Here is a 19,410-nt window from a genome sequence, read left to right as displayed (position 1 = left end):
ACTGTTCTAGTGAGTGTAATAGTACTTATTTACTGCTAATTGTAGTATAAGTACTGGTGCAGTTAAATAATTAGTATTGTTCTTGTTATAGGCCTAGTAATAGTACTAATTTACTGCTAGTTGCAGTATTAGTACTGACCTACTTAAATACTTAGTACTGTTCTTGTTATAGGCCTACTAATAGTACTAATTTACAGCTAGTTATATAATTAGTACTGTTCATGTCATTTTGTTTTTACTGATGTACTGCTAGTTATAAGCACTGCTAGTACTAGTGCTTGATTAAAGCTAGTTAGTACTTGTGACTTGTTGCTTAAGTTCCCATAGCTCTTGATTTGTAATATTTTGGTGTTAGTTGAACTTTGTACAAGCTGCAGTCACATTAAAAGAAAAAAAAAAACTAATTACTAGTAATAATCAGTGTTTAGGTGGAACTAAAACAACCAGTCACACACAGTCGTAAAAATTAAGGTGAGAACCTGATGGTCACTGTGTGATGATGGTATTATAGTACAGAACCATGTGGAATGAAGTGTATCGACTGTACAGAAGTGAGTTTTATTAATGAAATAATAATTAAAAGTGAAATTTTATACACACAGGACTCCAGCTAAACATGACAGGAGTTTGTGATTAAAGCTCTCAGGTCTCAGAAGCTCCGGCATGTGAATATTAATGTGCTTTTAAAAATCTAAAAGTTATATTTTAATATGTAAGCTTGTTGATATTAAATTCTATGTATCACAATAGAGGATTTTGGCCATAACACCACCTCTGGGCTCATTTAAAAAAAATTTAAGTAGTAATCATTTATGGAGGTTACAAGGTAGTAGTTGTACAGGTTAAAGTTGAATTCATTGTGGAGACTCCAAAAGTTTATTTATTTATAAACTTTATACTTTATTGTGTGGTGTACAAATACAAGTTTTGTGTAATGAACAAAAAGGACTAAATCTATAGGATATATGCTATGATATGTATTTTTAATCAATAATAGAACCATAGACGTTTTGTAAAGTGAAATTATTTTTATTTAGATATAGAATCGTAAAAGTTTTGACTTTTTAATAATTTTTTGAGCAAGCTGGCAAATCACTGAAAGTGAAGTTCGAACTCATAATTGCAGGACCCTTGCTTGAGCTGAAGAATCCAGTCATGTCATCATCACCATCATCCCCACTGTTCCATCAGCAACAGCAGTGGAGCAAAAGCGCCAGTTCCCCCACCATCCCACCACCATCATCATCATCATCATCATCGGTGGGTAACGGCGGGAGCCGCCTGCTGCAGCCTGTGCGCGCTACGGTGCCTTTCCAGCTGTTGCGCGGTAGCCGGCGCTCCTCTCCTTCCTCGTCCTCCTCCTCTTCCTCCTCCTCTCCCTCCTCTTCATCATTTGCGTCAGTCGGGAGCGACGCACCGAGAGCGAGCGGTGCTGGTGCCGCTGCTGCCGGCCTGATAGCGCGCTCCCCGCCGCCCGACAGCAAAGCTTCACCGGAGCGGCGCGCCAACTCACCTGCGCTCAGAGGTACAAACAGCGCAATTAATTAATAACGAAGTAATTAACATGTGCGTGACTTCATTAGCTTTTTCTTTATAAGGGTGGACGCGATATGGCTTTGAGTCGCTTTTTATTTATTTTTATGAATATATTCGGGTGTCAATTGAGCTCTGTTTATTATTATATCATATTTATTTACTTATGTGCAAGAAATAGACGCTGTTATAATAATAATACAGTTGGTTGGATTTAATGCGCAATTAAGGATTGTTATGACATCATTCCGTGTTATTGCTCTGTATTCTGGTGTGTTGTTGTTTATGGTTGTAGGAAATGTTAATAGCAGATGTGCTGGATGAAGCTGTGCATTATATTGCGTCGCTATACTTTTGTACGCAATTTAATGCGCATTTCCAGCAGCTGTTTGCGCACACAGCTTTGCATTAGAGGAGGCTATTTCCTAATAGTCTCTCATCGTTTCTGTTGTTCATTTATTCTCCAGCCCGTGTTCCGTGTTTCTGATGCCTGGTGCGCAGCTTTAATTCGCATTTATTCCCCTAAACGTGACAAATCGGTGCAGAACGCGAGCGGTTCGCGCAGAACCATTTCGGTTCACTTTAATGTGAACGCGCGGCTTTGCTTCCTCGTATTGCTAAGCTAGCTTAGCACTAGCCATGTAAACATTAGCAGCTCTGCTCAGTCTTTCACTCTCTGCTGGGTAAAATGTGCAAACCTTATGTAACTCAGCGCAGTGGAACTCCTAAGGTTCCTCCCTATAAGATACTCTACTCGAGTGGTGTCTAGAAATGACGCGAAATGGAAAGAATTGAGTTTGGAATGGAATTAATTCTTGCAAATGTTATTGCAGACGTGTAGAAGTCCCTAATGAAACCCATTTAATCATTTATCACCGTTTGCAAACACTTTAAGTCGTTCTATTCTTGTTTTAGGAACTTCAAGTCTCTGAGTGGCTCATGTGGAATGCAAGTCATTTGCTTCCAAAATGTGCTGATAATTCAGTGGAATTAATATTTTATCTACATGTGCGATGTTTCCTGTGTCACTGGCTGCCACACAGCCTCCGAGTTCTTTAAGCCAAATGCTGTTTTGTTTTTCTCTGGGCATACCTGTGCTGAACCTGTTAAAATACAGCACCAATATGACAAGCTGGTCATGAGTTTAAATCCGCTGGGCAGCCCGGTTCTACTGCAGGTATTGCTGGATCCGCACAGCTCCAGGATCCAGCAGATTTGGGCTTGATCCTTGACTCCTGTTAGTGATTGTGTGGTGTTCTGACCAAGTCTGTTTCCACACAGCTCCCAAAACATGCAGGGGGTGATTTCTCTTAATTGCCCCTATGTTTGTATATTACTAACATTTGCATGTCTGGGAACAGTACAGGGAAGGTCCTTTCCAGTTACAGGAGGACTTGGTTTGATACGTTTGGTGTTTGTGGAACTCTGGTGGCCCGCACCACTTCATTAAATATGTTTAGAACTGGAACATTACCTTCACAAGCTAGCCAGGCCTATTCGTCTAACAAATTCCCACAGACTTGGTCCAAAAGAAGGCATAAAACTCTTCTTGTAGCTGCTAAACGGTGACAACGTCATATAATTGCACATAATTTTGGAATGGGATGTCAAAACAAGCTTACTCAGGCGTCCACATACTTCTGGCCATGGCACGTGCATGCTACGTAATATTTGAATGAAATCTGTCGTTTTGGTGATAAGCTAAAGCTAGTGAGTGCTAGTGAACGTTCTAATGAACGTGTAGACAGAGCGAGCATTGATGCCCGGGGTCGGCCGGGCCAGAAACACTCCCTGCGTTTGTCCAGGCGAGGGGCGCGGGTTACGTTACATCACATGGTTCTAAGAGGTGACCTCATCCGTAACGCCAGACACACTGCCTCGGATTCTCTCTCTCTTACAGTCGATAGCTTTCATTCTGAAGTCCCTCGGGCAGCGGCTGGTGTTTCAGCGGAAAACAGATTAGCTGGTCTGGATCGGCTCTCCATCGCATTTAGTTCTCTCTGCTGGTGCCGCCCGTTTCACACATTAGCCCAGAGAGAAAGGTGTGAGAAATGAGTGTGTGTGCTGTGCGTTATTTCATTTCATTTTCATTTTCAGCATTTAGGAGACGCTTTTATCCAAAGCGACTTACACAATGAGCTGAACACGATGAGCAATTGAGGGTTAAGGGCCTTGCTCAGGGACCCAACAGTGGCAACTTGGTGGTGGCGGGGCTTGAACCGGCAACCTTCTGTTTACTAGTCCAGTACCTTAACCACTGAGCTATCACTGCCACGTTATTCACACACTCTGTGTTTCATTCTTGAGATTTTATGAGGTATACACGAGTTTTTATCAAATTATAAAAGAAATAGTTTGATCTTTTTAATAGATACAAACTCTGACATCTGAGATACTTCAGATTTCTCTAACCTGGAATCTCAGGCTGAAATTCAGATTGCATCAAACATCAAACGCTTTTCCATTCCTGCTCAGGGGCGTGGCGGGTCCAGTTTCACTGGCAAACACTGGGCATTTACATTTACATTACATTTACATTTACGGCATGTGGCAGAGGCTTTCATCCAAAGCGACTTACAATTATGACTGAATAAAATTTCAGGGTAATTGAGGGTTAAAAGCCTTGCTCAGGGGTCCAACAATGGAAACTTGGCAGTGAAGGGGCTTGAACTGGCAACCTTTTGATAACTAATCCAGTTCTTTAATCACTGATCTATCGCTGCCAATCCATTAAACATAGCCAGTCATGTAGACGCCCCGCCGGTCGATAGTTATTGCATGAACAATTAGACTAAATCATTGTTTGATTTTGGGGCCCTGTGGAGGCGCCTCGGTTTATTATGCTAGCCCACCACCGGGGGAATCGAACCCAGTCCCTTGTTGCTGTGAGGTGACCACGCTATGCACTGCACATTTTACATTTGCATTCGGCATTTTGCAGACGCTTTTATCCAAAGCGACTTACAATTATGACTGAATACAATTTGAGGATAATAGAGGGTTAAGGGCCTTGCTCAGGGGCCCGGAAGTGGCAACTTGGCAGTGAAGGGGCTTGAACTGGCAACCTTTTGATTACTAATTCAGTTCCTTAACCACTGAGATATCGCTGCTAATCCAACATAGCCAATCATGTGTGTGTAGACGTCCCGCCGGTTGGTAGTTGTTGCTAGCCCACCACTGGGGGAATCGAACCCAGACCCTTCTTGCTGTGAGGTGACCATGCTATGCACTGCACATTTCACATTTACATTTGTCATTTTGCAGACGCTTTTATCCAAAGCGACTTACAGTACTGTGACAGTATACTGTCTAAGCAATTGGGGGTTAAGGGCCTTGCTCAAGGAACTCCAGAGCTCTGAACTCAACCCCTATTAAAAACCTTTGAGGTGAATTGAAATGCCTGCCAACAACAATGCCTTAGCTTGCAAATGGGCACAAATTTCCCCAGGCACACTCCAAAGTCTTGTGTAAAGTGGGGTGTCCTGTCCAGCCCCCTCCTCACCCAGCGGTGTGTGCCCTGACAGCTTGTTGTTTTGGCATGAGCGTGCCCGCCAGATAGCGGGAACAGAATCGATAATGAGCGCAGCCTGGTGGAGCTAATAGGTTGTAATTGATTAGGGTTGCCGCATTATTACTCTGGCTGCGTGGTGTGTGGGCGCTGGCGCTCGGTGCCGCTGACCCGTCCTCCTCTGGACCTCCCGGATGGAGTCGTCACGTTTTTGTGTGCAAATGCTCGAGGTTTTTTATGCAAATCGGAAAATGCAAAATAATAAATAGATGTAGGCGGGCATGTTGGCACACCCGCTCTGAACGATATGGGCCAAAGTATTGGGACGCCCCTTCTAATTACTGAATTCATGTGTTTCAGCCACAATAAGGGCTAACAGGTGTAACAGATCAGTTATTAACTTCACAGCGACAGGTTAGGGAAGATCCTTTCCTGTTCCTGCGCACAACAGTTTTTACAAATGTTGTCATCTTTTGACTGAAGGGTCACAAATTCCCATACACAGACATACAACATTCAAAGGCTTGTGTAAAATATTGTAATATATTAATAGCATAGCTCACGGTCTGGTGTCCAAATACTTTTGGCTCTTTGAAGTGAAAGTGACACAGAGTTAAAGGATACAAATGCATACTGACGGACGGCATGTTGGTGCTACTGCTAAGGTTCAATCCTGGCTTTCGGGGTCTGTCTGTGGGGAGTTGTGCATGTCTTCCCTTCAGGTTCAGAAACATGCGGAAGGTGAATTGGCTGCAGGCTGAATTTATGAGCACGTGGGTGAGGCTTGACCCACCATGACCCCGACCGTGCGTGGCGAGGCCTGTGCGGACGTGCCGTTTGCGTGCTGTGCTAGGGTGATAGGCGCTTTATCTGCGTGCGTACGGCGCTGCGAGCGTGAGGTGGCGGCGGGGTGAGTCTGTAGCGTGCTGTTATCAAACCCGCTCAGGCAGGGGCAGCGCTAGCACGGCGCTTAATGTTCAGAGCTAATGCTCCAGAGATTAGCAGCTCTCATCACTGCAGTCTTCAGCCAGGCCATTAAACCATTAACTGTTCAAGCGTATGGACGGGGTGGGGGGGCGAGGGGGTGTGGTGGGGGCTCACGAGGCACCTCGCAATCTGATTTCATTTATTTATGACGCCGGGATCAGATTATCAATCGACTTTTTATCAATTGATCTTCATTCGTCCTGATCTTTGTTTTGGTCAGGCAGTGATGGTGAGTCACTCAAGTCAAAAATCTAAATACTCTGTATGGTCAAAAGTATTTGGACGCCTGACCGTGAGCTTGTTGTACGCTGTGTCATCTTTTCAGCTTCTCTCAAGACGTAAAAGTGTGTCTGTGTATGGGAATTTGTGCCCATTCAGTCAAAAGATACTGCGTTTGTATGGCTGGACACTGACGATGCTGTTGAGTGTGGCTGAGGTCTGGACAGGAAAGGGCCTTCCTTAAACTGTTGCTGTAAAGTTATTAATTGATTCATTACACCTGTTTGCAATTGTTGTGGCTGAAACACATGAATTTAAAAGCAAGTCGGGGTGTCCCAATACTTTTGTCCATATAGTGCAGATCATGTGTTTTTAAGAAGCTGTTTCAGAACAGTGGTCTCTCGTCAAGGTCGGAGAGAAACACAAACTGTCACCTTACGCTGGTCCACGAGGTCAGATGTGATTTAAAAACCCCCAAAATAAGTCGACTGGAACACGGTGACACTGTCCACAGTCACACAGGCTTAAGTTTGCCATGACTAAAGGCTGCAGAGTAGAAATAATAATGAACGTTCAGCAGTTTTTCTTCAGGAGTTGTAAAGATGTTTTGCAGAAGTTGTACAGTATTTCTACAGTAATTTTTTGCAGTTGTGTTTGCAGTATTTTTGCAGTGGTTATGCAGTAGTTTTTGCTAGTTTTGCATGAGTTTTGCTGTAATTATTGTTGTAATCATTGCAGAATTTTGCAGTAGTTGGAGTGGTTTTGCAGTATTTTTGCAGTAATTCTTTCTGTAGTTTTTGCAGTAATTTGCAGTATTTTGCATTAGTCTTTGCAGCAATTATTGCAGTAGTTTTTACACTAGTTTTTGCAGTAGTTTTGCATTAGTGTTTGCAGTAATTATTGCAGTATTTTTGCATTTATGTTTGCAGTAGTTCTTGCAGTTGTTTTGCAGTAGTTTTTGAGTGGTTTTGCAGTAGTTTGTACACTAGTTTTGCAGTTATTGTTGTAGTGGTTTTGCAGTAATGTTGCAGGTGTTTTGCAGTATTTGCAGTATTTTGTGCAGCATTTTGCAGTATTGTTGCAGTAATTTTTGCAGTAGCTTTGCGGTAAGTATTGCTGTATTTTTGCAGTATGTTTGCATTATTTTTTGCAGTATTTTTGCAGTAATTTTTGCGGAAACTTTGCAGTATTTCTTGCAGTAGGTTTTGCATGTTTTTGTACAAGTTTTGCAGTAGTTTTGCAATCATGTTTGGAGTGGTTATGCAGTCATTGTTGCAGTAGTTTTGCAGTAATTTTTGCAGTAGTTTTTGCATCTGTTCTGCAGTATTTTTGCACGAGTTTTTGCAGTTGTTGATGTTTTGGTGTTGGTGTTCTGTGTTGTGTTGATGTCAGCTTAACCGGCTGAGCTGGTTCGAGACCTGCGTTGGTGTTGCTCAGCTCCTGAAGGTAAAAGTTCACATTTGCATGCTGCCTGGTTCTGAGTTACCGTGAGTGAAACACTCCGTGATGCCACACACACACACACACACACACACACACACACACATGGGGACTGAAACTTCACGGCAGAGCTCGTCGTGTTTAAACCTTTACACTTCAGTTCATTTCATTTTCATGTCGTTTTAATCGGAGCAGGTCCGGTTCTTCTGGAAATGCATCACTGGAGTCTTTAACGCTGAACCACTGAAAGCTGTTTTCACTGGAGGTGTGAACGTGATCAAATGCTGATTGCATCTAACACCACGCTCACCCACGCCTCTCTCTGCCAGCCTGACCACTGATCTGCTCAAATGTCACCAGCTTCACATTTACTGATACTACAAAGTGCACAACCTACTTACAGCAGTGCAGAGAAAACCCAGCATGCACCACTTCCCACTGAGAACTTCATCTGTCTGTTTGGTCTTAAGTATGTGGACACCCTTACTAACCGTTAAGTTCAGGTGTTTTAGCCACACCCATTTTAAACCAGTTAAAGTCCAGTACTTTGACCAGTAAGGAACAACTGCCCACACCAGGCAAATTTCCAGTCCATCCAGTCCCCCCAAGACTAGTCAATCTTGTCTGATTGGCTGATAGTACAGCACCACTGGGGATTTGAACCCTGAATCTAGTGGACTGGTTACCACAACGCAAATTACAGTACTGTTCACTAAACATCTTGGGGATGAATCGGAATGTCAGTTGCGACCCAGGTCTTCTTGTCTGACCCCTGTGACTTTTGGGTTGAACCATTACTGTCCATAATTTAGAACAGGAAGTCCAGCAAGCTCATGGCCATATCTTATGGTCACTTTTAGTCAGTTGGGGTATTTTAGTGCCAGCTTAGCCCACATTGTTGGTTCAGATCAAAAAATTATAAACAGTTTGCAGTCCAACAGTTTGCAGTATTTTGCAGTAATGTTGCAGCTGTTTTGCAGTGTTTTTACAGCCGTTTACAGTATTTTTGCAGTATTTATTGCAGTAGTTTTCTGCAGCATTTTTGCAGTAATTATTGCAGTATTTTTTGCGTTTTTTGTTGCTGTATTTTGCAGTATTTTTTGCTGTATTTTTTGCAATATTTTTTGTAGTTTGGAGTTGAAATAGAGGTAACACTGTTCACAGTCGAACCAGCTTTACTTGGGCTTTAAACCTGCTCTGTCCTGCTTTCTTTGCCTCCTCGTTTCAAATCATCAACACCAGACTCATCACGCTGGTGCAGGAAACAGGGACCACAAAGCTGAGAGCATGTAATCAGTTTATACAGTTAGTGATGGACGTTAAAACACCTGCACTTAATATTTACTTGTGGTGTTTATATACTTTTAGCCGTACAGGGTAATGAGCCCACGGTGGCGGCGGTTTCACCTGCTGGTTTGATGATTAACTGGTGTAAGCAGGGCAGCATTTACGCACAGAAACCTCCATAAAATAATAAAAGAGTTTGACGCCGGTCCCTCTTCACTTTCTCTTTCTCTTCCCTCACAGTGGAGCGGTCGAAGGGTCAGCAGGCGCTGATCAGACGCACTTCCTCTCTCGGGGCCATCGCCGTTCCTTACCTCACCGGCCAGTGGCCTCGCGACCCTCATTCCATCTGCCCGCCGTGCACGAGGGACAAATCCACACAGGTAGGAATGCATGTCTGCATGGCGAACCGGAATAAGTTCAGGGTTTTAATCCGGTTTCGGGTCTCCACAAACCCATGTGCCTTTGTGGAACCTTTTTGAACAAAAACCCACCAAGAATCATTTAAATAATTTAGTTTTTTATTTCTCTTTAAAAACTTATAGTATAAAATCATATCATTTAGATTTAGTGACGTCTGGCCTCTTTTTTTAAATCTTTGGACACCCCTGGGTTACACCATGCTGTGTATAAGCAGCAGACTTGGAAATAGGGAATCAGAAATGACTAATTAAGGTTAGATTGTGTAGATGCACCACATTTCTGTTACCCATTCCAATCTGGGAACGTTTGTCAGAGAACCAGTGGCATCATAATTAAATAACCAAATAATAACCAAAATAATAACCTAATAATAACCACATAATAACAAGAATATAAACAATTAATAATCAAATAATATAAACAAAATATACCAAATAATAACCAAACTATAATTAAATAATAACCAAATAATAACAAGAATATAAACAATTAATAACCAAATAATAACAAATATATAACCAAAAATAATAATCAAATAGTAATTCAAATAAAACCAAAATATAACCAAATAATAACCAAAATATAAACAAATAATAATCAAATAATAAACAATTAATTACCAACATATAACCAGAATATAAACAAATAATAAAATAATAACCAAAAATAATAACCAAATAATAATCAAAAATAATAACCAAAAATAATAAGCAAAATATAACCAAACAATAGCCAAATAACCAAATTCACCTGATTAATTTTTGGATTTTCTAAACGGGCTTGCACCAGTTTGGATGAAACATCCTGTCCATCTGTAGGAGGTCAGGTAATGACCAAACATCAGATAATGTTACAATTTTCCATAGCTCAGGGGCCCAGAATTTGTGCTCCTTATTCCAGGCTTATTGGGTTATCAGTTTACCCAAGCGACTACAGATTCCAGGTCCAGAAAGATCCTCCGAACGGGAGGCCTAGAGGAACAGGTACTGAATAAGTTACAGGTTTTACAGGTTTAATGGAATCACTGTGTTGTGGATCTGATGTTTGGTCAGTCTGGTCAGTGATTTTGCGCATTAGCTGACCAAAACGGTTAAAAAATGTCAGTTTCATAGGTAGTCTGGTCTTCAGCCTCAACCTGTAACTGGAGACCCTGATCCTCTAGGTAGAGGCACACTGCTGACTTTTCTGATAAGGTGGTTTCCCCCCACCTGCTGGCAGGTGTGTTCCGACATACAGATCAGGACAATCCCACAATCCCACACCTGTCCAGGGAGATTTAGCACCTGACTGAGCCTCGATGTTCCTCGTAAAACCCAGCACACGTTAACCCGGCCCCTCCCTCTCCCTCACAAAGGCCTGATTATGGAACTCGACGTGTGTGTGTTTGTGTGTGTGTGTGTTTGAGAGTTCCTAAGTAAAGAACCCTGAACTTTTTCCCAGTATTCCCAGTTATCCCAGTAACCAGGCTGTTAGGTGCATTTCAGTGTGAGCATTTAAAAAAGATGATTAAGCATCTGGGGAAAGTTAGGGTAAAAGTTGGCCTGTGCCATCGACAGACCGGGCACCTACACAGACATTGATTGGCTCGTCTGAGGAAGGGAAGCACCGTAGGGATTAAGAAGGCTTCTCACAAGATTTTGAAGTATGTCTGTGGGGATTTGTGCACATTCAGTCAAAATATGACCACATTTGTATGGCTGGACGCTGATTGATCAGTTGATGTTCCAGTTCATTCCAGAGTGGTACTGAGGTCAGGGATCTGTGCAGGACACCGAGCTTTCTTCATGCTGGAACAGGAAAGGACCTTCCCTAAACTGTTGCTGAGAACATTAGAAGGGGGGGGGGGTCCTAAAAGTGTGTATCTCCCAGCTGGAAAGCTTGGAAAGGCTTGGGGATCCTCAGGAGGAGCTGGAATCTGAGGATGATCTTATTTCACCCTGACCTGGAGACTCTGGCTGAATATGACCGTCACAGTCTGAGTTCTAATGCTGTCAGGTCAAGAGTTTGCAGTTTCTGACGTTAATGGCCCAGTCTGCGAGGCCGGTGAAGGAGTCGGTGGCTTTTCGACGTCTCACATGACCCGTCGCATCCTGTTTTCACTGCAGCGCTAACAAAAAAAACCCGAAGCCACACAGGATCTCCGCTCGAACGCGCACACACGCTAGCAAATCGACCCAGCGTGGCCTAGCTTGGATCTTGAAGCCTTTTTGTGCCATGGTGGCACGATAACAAGCTGATTTTTGTGACGCTGTTTGCAGTTTAATGCTATACATCGTCATGGTCGCTCCCAGGAAAGTGGTGTAACGAAAGCGCTAACCCTGCGGTGTAGATGTTGCAGGTTTGAACCCTGACCGGGTGAGGGGTTCTGAGCTTGTTGATCCACCCGGTGACTCTAAATGAGCGGTCGATTGTAAAGAGGATGTGGCTGCCTTCATCTGTCTCGGAGGAAGCACGTGTCAGCCTCACCCCGGGGTAAACCATGCTGAACACTCATACGCATTACAGTTACAACCTTCTCAAGCGTGAGTACTGTACACAGTCAAGCAGGCTTTATATAGCCATGTGATTTGAGGCTGCCATGACAAATAGGAACAACTACGTCAAAAACAGCACCTCAATCTTGACCAAGTTTGTTTGAAGAAGCATAAGCTCAGCACGCTTCAAGCCCATAGCTGAGTAAAGCTTGCTCGACTGTGAACAGTGTCACCCATGGTCCAGAGGCTTTTATCATCATGAATTAAAGCAGAGCATTTGGACACACGTCCTCTTAAAATCCATCCCCCCTTTCATACCTTGGCAAGAGACCACTGTTTCACGTACTAGTCAAACTAGTCCTTTATATGGACACAGAGAAGTCACCAACCGTAGCCAATCAAATAGAGCGACCGGTGTGTGGTACTTTCAGCTAGAACGACAGCCGCTCTTCTGAGGAGGCTTCTCACTTTAAAGACTTTTAAATATGTCTGTGGGAATTTGTGCCTGAGTCAGTGTTCCGGTTCATTCCAAAGCTGTTGAATGGGGCTGAGGTCAGGGCTCTGTGCAGTAACTGGTGAGAGCCTTCCCCAAACTGTTGCCAGGAACTTGAAGGTGTAAAATGTTGTTTTATGGAATGGATTATAGGTCCAAAACACCTAAACCTTAGTAGTCAGGAGGGGTGTCCATATACTTTTGGCAATATTGTGTATTTATATGAAACTGCTCTGGTAGTGTGGGTGCATCCCTGCCGCTTTCCCAAACCATGCAGAAGGTGGACTGGCGAGTGCGTGTGTCTGTATGTGTGGGAATTAAACGATGCCCCCTCAGGGTGTTTTGGGGCGACACCAGGCCCTCCCTGACCCCCCACCGAAGCTAAACGAACGCTCTTGTGTTCCGTCAGACTCCTGGATGCTGGAGTGACGAATCAGCGGAGGACGAGCTGAGGAGAAGCCACCAGCGCTCAGCGTCCTGGGGCAGCGCCGACCAGCTGAAAGAGGTACCGCACACACACACACACGGCACATCTGCACATCTGCACCACGTCTGCACAGGCGTGTGTTGTTACACTGTGGTCGCTCGTGTTCCTGTTCTGAGTTTTCACACAGAAAAGAGCTGAGGCGGCGTTTTATCGGACCGTGATGAAACCCGGCGAGGTCAGGCGTAAACCTGCTAAATTTAACCTCCCGCGCAGCCTCAGACTTCCTGCTCCGCTAGCTGTGGTGGCAGTAGCGTTCGCCACACGGAGGGCGGTTTTAGCAGGACTCGCCTCGGCTCCAGCCTGCGTGTTGTTTTACCAGCCAGATCGGCACGTGTACAAAAGTATGTGGACACCCCTTTAAATTATCTCGCTTTGTGCACAGGGGCACAGTCATGCTGTCTTCAATTTACTCATTGGAAGGGGCGTCCCATTATCATTATATTTGTCCATGTAGGGGCATCATATTTGCACGTGATTTTGGAGTGTGTCTGAGGACATTTGTGCCACAGTGTTTAAAAGGTCAGGTTGGACCTCACATTTACAGACAGGTTTAGGGATCTGTTATGTGTTCCAGGGTTCGAATCTCCAGCAGTGCTATCAGCCAATTGGGCTTCTACATGCCGACATGATTGGCTGTGTCTGAGGGGGAGGAGATGGCCGAGGTTCGGGGTTTACTGCATTGCTCTGAGTGTTCTCAGGGAAACTGGACCAGGATAAAGCATGAACATGAATGAATGAGTGCACACGTGTTGGATTTATAACCAAACTAGTGCTTTGGTTTGGTCTCAAGTGTTTTTTTTTTTTTATCACTGTGGGTTCCGAGACTCTGACTCCAGAAATTATTCTATAAAATGAGTCCAGTGAGAGAGGAACTGCGCAGCACACACACACACACACACACACACACACACCACTATTGTTCTGTTCGCAGGCCTTGCGTTCTGTGTGTTCTGTGTGGTGTGTTTGTGAAATGCAAACCCCCTGTTTGTTGAGTGTTTGTTATGTTACCATGGCGAACTGACCGCGTGTCAAAACCTTCACAGTCAGTCCTGACAGCGGCGTGGAGACGTGAGCGGGACGTGGCCGGACTTGCCCCTGTGCATCGAGTGAAACTGGATGAACTGGAATGTCTGTTGCGAGTCGAGCCTTCCTTAGAAGTGCTTGTTTGAATGAGTGGGTGCAAATTTCCAAATGAATGGTCCAAAATCTCTTCTAGCCGAGTTGAGACTGTTATAGATACACAGTGGGTGTAGGGAGGACGGGGGGGACTGTATATTATGGTCCATGGGGATGTCCAATAAGCTAATGGTCAGGTGTCCACATACATTTGTTAATATAGTGTATAGTGTATTTGCAATATATGCCCAAAAGTATGTGGACACCTGATCATGGGCACTAATATGAAGGTGACTGCTTTGTTCTCGATTAACCTGCAAACTTTGATGCCACCACTTGGCATCTACAAGCTTCTGAAGACAGCATGAACGCAGCAGCTTCGGCAGATTGGGTTCGGATAAGGAAAACGTGCAGGCAGTGCCAGTGATGATAACCCGTCAGTGCCCCCTACTGGTGAAATCCGCTGAGACACTCACATGAAGATCAGAACATTTGGAGCTAATTTGTGGCTTTTCGTTCTAGTTCATTGATCCTTTAACAGTGGTTCTCCTCGTCCTCTTTTACCTTCAACTCTTTTATTTGTGCCAATGCTAGAAGGTAATGTTTGTATTTCTACCTTGTGTAACACACACTCTGTTTCTCTCTCTGTCTGTGTGTGTGTGTGTGTGTGTGTGTGTGTGTGTGTTGTGACAGATTGCTAAGCTGAGGCTGCAGCTCCAACGCACTAAACAGGGAGGAAGTCGGCACATTAAGGACACCAAGGAGCATCTGCCCCCCTTCCATTGCTGCATCATCACCCCATCACACACCCCCATCAACATGTCCAGCCAAGCTACGGTGAGTACACACACACACACACACACACACACACACACACACACACACACACACACACATGTGGGTTATAAACGATCCTTTGTCCTGTCTAACATCAGCGCCTGATCTAATAAATGCTTGTGACTGAACGGTCACAAGTTCCCACACACACACTCCAAACATTTGTATGTACTTTTTTGATGTGTTCATTCAACCTTATCATACTTATATGGGCACAGAGAAGTCACCAGCTCTGGTCAGTCATAATCACTAATTAGGAATCATAAAGCTAAGCTGGAATCAGGGTTCGAATCCCCAGAGGGGCTGTCAGCCATTCGTGCATGTCCATACAGAAATGATTGTCTATGGGGGTAAGAGATCCTGTCCATGGTGTGTTACTGCATTATTCCCAGTGATTCTGGGAAAACAGGACCTGCCTTGACCCTGACCAGGATAAAGTGGTGGTAAACATATCATTTAGTCAGTGATAAACAACAGATGCAGCAATCAAGTCCCAGGAGTAAAGGTTCCTTACAAGGTTCTGTACCATCTGACATTAGCTGTGTGTGTGTGTGTTTGTATGTGTGTGTGTGTGCAGTCCCCCATGTCAAAGCCGGCACAGGTGGCCGTGCCCAACATCGCTGTACCGAAACCCACCATCTCACGAGTGCCCAGCAGCATGGAGGGCATCAACCACGAGCTGGAGAAAGTCTTCATCAGAGACAATGGAGAGAAAGAGGAGCTGAAGGTACACACACACACACACACACACACACTTATACACACAGTCACACACACACACACAAACAAACACACACTCACAGGTACAGAAGCCACGCCTCCTTTCCACCTTTCCTCTCTTTTGTACTTGTTTCTTTTCATCTCTCACCTTCAACCTGTCCCTCTTTGTCTCTGACAGGCATTAGAGGTACCAGACGGGCGCCGTGCCCCATTTCCCCCTCAGCAGAGGGGCAGTAGTACGCATGGTTTGGACTCTCAGATGCCAGCGGTACCCGGCCGCTCCAGTAGCTGTTCGAGCGCATCCCCATTCCCACCCGGCTCACACGACGGCAGTCCGTACTCCACCGACGAGCTACTGGACGAGCGGGACAAAGGTCAGACCTCAGGGAGACGCGATGAGATCATTGTGCTGCCCAATATTTATTTAATAAAAGTCACAAACCCTGTTTAAAATACACTATATAGCCAAAAGTATTTGGACACCCCTTTAAGTTATTGAGTTCCGGGGGTTCAGTCATGTTTGCCTTGCTATGACTAATTGCTAAACACGAAATGTCCCATTTCAAATTACATACACTTCTTTAAACCTGCCATGCTGTGCTGCTCCATGAGTCGTCACTTGTTGCGCTTTTATTTCTATTCAGATTGGCAAACCTAAAAGAAATCATCCAATTACAAAGTGCATGTTTGACAGATTCCAGTTGTGCATTTCTAGTTCTACATCACTACTATGTACCCTGTATCTAAATGCTACACATTATAACGGGCTACAGCGCCACCCAGTGGTATACAAGTATATTGGGTACCTTTGAGGTTGCAGAAGAACTTTGAAGGTATAAATATATATAAAGGTTCATTTTACAAAAATTTAATAAAGAAATCAATTCACACCTCTGTGTTTTATTGGTTTATTTCAGAAATATGAATAATAATGATTATTCATTATTCGGCTAGTAGGTTGAAATTAAACTATTCTTTATAAAGTGTTGATTTTATTTTATGCTGTATTGCATGATTTATTTTACTGATATTTAAAGCATTTTCTGTATCATATAAATGAATGTGTCTTCTATTATGTATTATGTTTTCTGTCTCCAGACAGCGGCAGTAGTTCTCCTCTCCCAAAATTTGCCTCTTCACCCAAACCCAACAACAGTTACATGTTTAAGAGGGAACCTCCCGAGGGCTGCGAGAAAATCAAAGTGTTTGAGGAAACGATGTAAGTACGAGCTCGTTTATTAAAGCTGCATGTAGAAGATGACAGAATGACAGCAGCAGATTTTATCCCACTGCCATAGTGTTGATACAGTAACAGTGGCCAAATGTATGTGGACACCTGATGGGCATTAATAAAGATCTGCAGCTATAACAGCCTTCACTATATTAAAGACTTTTTATAAGATTTTTGGAGTGTGTCTGTAGGAATTTGTTACCATTAGGATAAAAAAAAAAAAAGCATTTTTGAGATCGGGCAATATTGTGAAACGAACAACACCAGAATCTGCTCTGTTCTAGACCACAAAGAAAAAGTTACAGCAGCAATTCGGAAGGTTCTGCTACACTTTCCTCTTTTCACTCACACACACTGAAAGTCCGTTTTGTTTCCTCTTCAGGTCGAGACAGTCCTCCGCCGCCCCCCTGTTCTCCTGCCCTGACAAAAACAAGGTGAACTTCAACCCCACCGGCTCTGCCTTCTGCCCCGTCCGAATAGCTGGCTCACTGTTGCTCCACTCAGCCTCTCAGGAGGAAGGAGACCCCGGGGTCGCCACCTCGTCGTCCACTTACCCCCCTACTCAGGTCTCCATCAGCACCAGCACGGACGATCCACCGGAACCGGACGCCACCTCTCTGTCCCAACAGGAGGCACCGAACACAGACTCAGAACTCTGCAGTTAGCCCAGTTTGCCCAGAGCTGGTCTCTGTGGCAGTGTGTGCCCACCGTAGGCTGCCTAGTTTTCCCCCCTACCTTCTTTTCTGGACTGAAACTTCACCCTCTGCATGGCAAGGTTACGAACACATTTAAATATCGGGTCTCTTTACGTCTGCCCGATTTCTTAAGCACTGTTACTGAACTGAATGGCTGAAGTGTGAAAGTGTGCAGGCTGTTGTGGGAACAGCACCAGTGAGACTGATTATTAGATTCTATTATTTATAAGCAAATGCAGTGTGTTTGGATAGAGGTTTTACCAACCACAAAAATATGCAAATGTAGGTTCACTGTTAAACGAGAGTAAAAATGAAAAAAAATGAGCTGTCTTTTATTTTTATTTTTTTATTTTTTTAAGTCCTGAGAGGCCATACGTTATTATTATTATTTTATTTTTTTTACTTATCCTGGTCAGGGTTGTGGTGGAACCGGTTTTCCTGGAATCACTGGGCACAGACAGTGCAGTAACATACCCCAGACAGGACACCAATCTGCCCTCACCTCAGACACAGCCAATCATGTCTGTATTTAGACCCCGAACGGATGACTGCACTGATGGGAATTCTAAACCTGGATTCCAGCAGTAGTGGGCTTACTGTTAAATCATTATTATTATTATTATTATTATTATATTACTTGATTTTATTTTTTTATTTTAATTTGATGTTCATGTTGTACCACTGCTTTATCCTGGTCAGGAATGCGGTGGGTCCGATCCCTGGGCGCAATGCAGTAACATACCTTGTAAAGGACACCAATCTATCGTGGCACCTCGGCCATTTGTCTTCCCCTCAGACACAGCCAAACATGTCTGTATATAGATGGACACCCGACTGGACGATAGCACCGCTGGAGATTCGAAACCTAGATCCCAGCGGTAACGGGCTAGCCAAATTTATTGATGCACTACTCGAGCACCTTATTATTATTATAATTATTACTATTATTATTTACAAAACCTATCACACTATTATCATAATCACAAGAAATCAATATGCTATAGGTTTATTTTGACTTAAGTAATTATAATTACTAGCATTTTCTTACGACTGACTTGACGCTTAGCACCATTAACAACATTAAATATTGGTTTTAATAAATAAGAAATATAATAATAGTTTAAAAACATTGTATAGCTTAAAGAGCATTATTTTAACACAGTACAGCTTTATATTAACCTTGTTAAAGTACATTAAAAGTTACTTCAGTAGTTGTTGCTGTCTACCAAGTTTACATGTGAGCTAACTAACGTTCGGCTAATCTATTGTTTACCTGCTGTGTGATTTAGCAGTAGCATTTGGCTAACTTATGTGTTCAGTGCTTTACGTGGAATTAGATTTGGGGAAAATGATCTAGCTCTTTTATATCATTTAAACAAAGACATTTTAAACAAGTAGCCGATTTATTAGGTAAAATGTTTCATAGAATAACCCATTAAAACCAAAAACAACGCATACATTACAATAGAAGTGAGCTGTGTGTACACTCTGTACAGCTGGGGGTGCCATTGATCCATGTAAATATTAACGTACGGCCTCTTTGGACTTTTAATCGTATTTTTTAATCATTTTTTTGCTCATTTACATTCCACACATTTAGGGTTTGTTGTTTTGGTGTCGTTCACTTTTTCACCCTTGAGGATCTGAATGGTTCCACAAGCTTGACTGTGTGTTTCTTATGAGGAGGAACTGCATATGGGACACCCTAATGCTGGGATTTATTGGGGAAAATAGAAATAAAAGCTAGATAATAACAAAAAGAAGAATATAAGACGAATATGAAGAAAAACAAGGGTTTAATGGATCAGCTGCATGCATCTGCATCTGTGTTGAAGATTTAAATGTCATGTTTTTATTGTTTTTAACATGCGCAGTGTGAATAAGCTCTCTCTATCTATAAATATATATAAATATATAGCTGGATCTCTATATAAAACATAATATGTTTGAGTTCAAAGCAAAT

General features: G+C 43.3%; 1 protein-coding gene across 1 annotated transcript; it reads left to right on the top strand.

Annotated features, from left to right (window-relative positions):
• Positions 1–1,055: 1,055 nt before the first annotated feature.
• glcci1a (glucocorticoid induced 1a) lies at positions 1,056–18,507 on the top strand. The gene is made up of 8 exons (XM_063009633.1): positions 1,056–1,525; positions 9,215–9,354; positions 12,771–12,866; positions 14,658–14,801; positions 15,379–15,528; positions 15,700–15,895; positions 16,620–16,740; positions 17,135–18,507. The coding sequence occupies exons 1-8, from the start codon at positions 1,156–1,158 to the stop codon at positions 17,415–17,417; spliced, it is 1,500 nt and encodes a 499-aa protein (XP_062865703.1). The 5' UTR covers positions 1,056–1,155; the 3' UTR covers positions 17,418–18,507.
• The last annotated feature ends 903 nt before the right edge of the window (positions 18,508–19,410 follow it).

Source organism: Trichomycterus rosablanca, chromosome 2, assembly GCF_030014385.1.
Source record: "Trichomycterus rosablanca isolate fTriRos1 chromosome 2, fTriRos1.hap1, whole genome shotgun sequence".
Taxonomy (NCBI): Eukaryota; Metazoa; Chordata; class Actinopteri; order Siluriformes; family Trichomycteridae; genus Trichomycterus; species Trichomycterus rosablanca.
Note: the sequence above shows the minus strand (reverse complement) of the source record. Positions and strands in the feature narration are given on the sequence as shown.

What these genes read in the sequence shown, in the direction of transcription:
- glcci1a (XM_063009633.1), top strand. Translation starts at nt 1,156, where the DNA reads ATGTCATCATCACCATCATCCCCACTGTTCCATCAGCAACAGCAGTGG. An exon ending in GCGCCGACCAGCTGAAAGAG is followed by an intron (nt 12,867 to 14,657) that starts GTACCGCACACA and finishes GTGTTGTGACAG; the next exon opens with ATTGCTAAGCTGAGGCTGCA. An exon ending in ACATGTCCAGCCAAGCTACG is followed by an intron (nt 14,802 to 15,378) that starts GTGAGTACACAC and finishes GTGTGTGTGCAG; the next exon opens with TCCCCCATGTCAAAGCCGGC.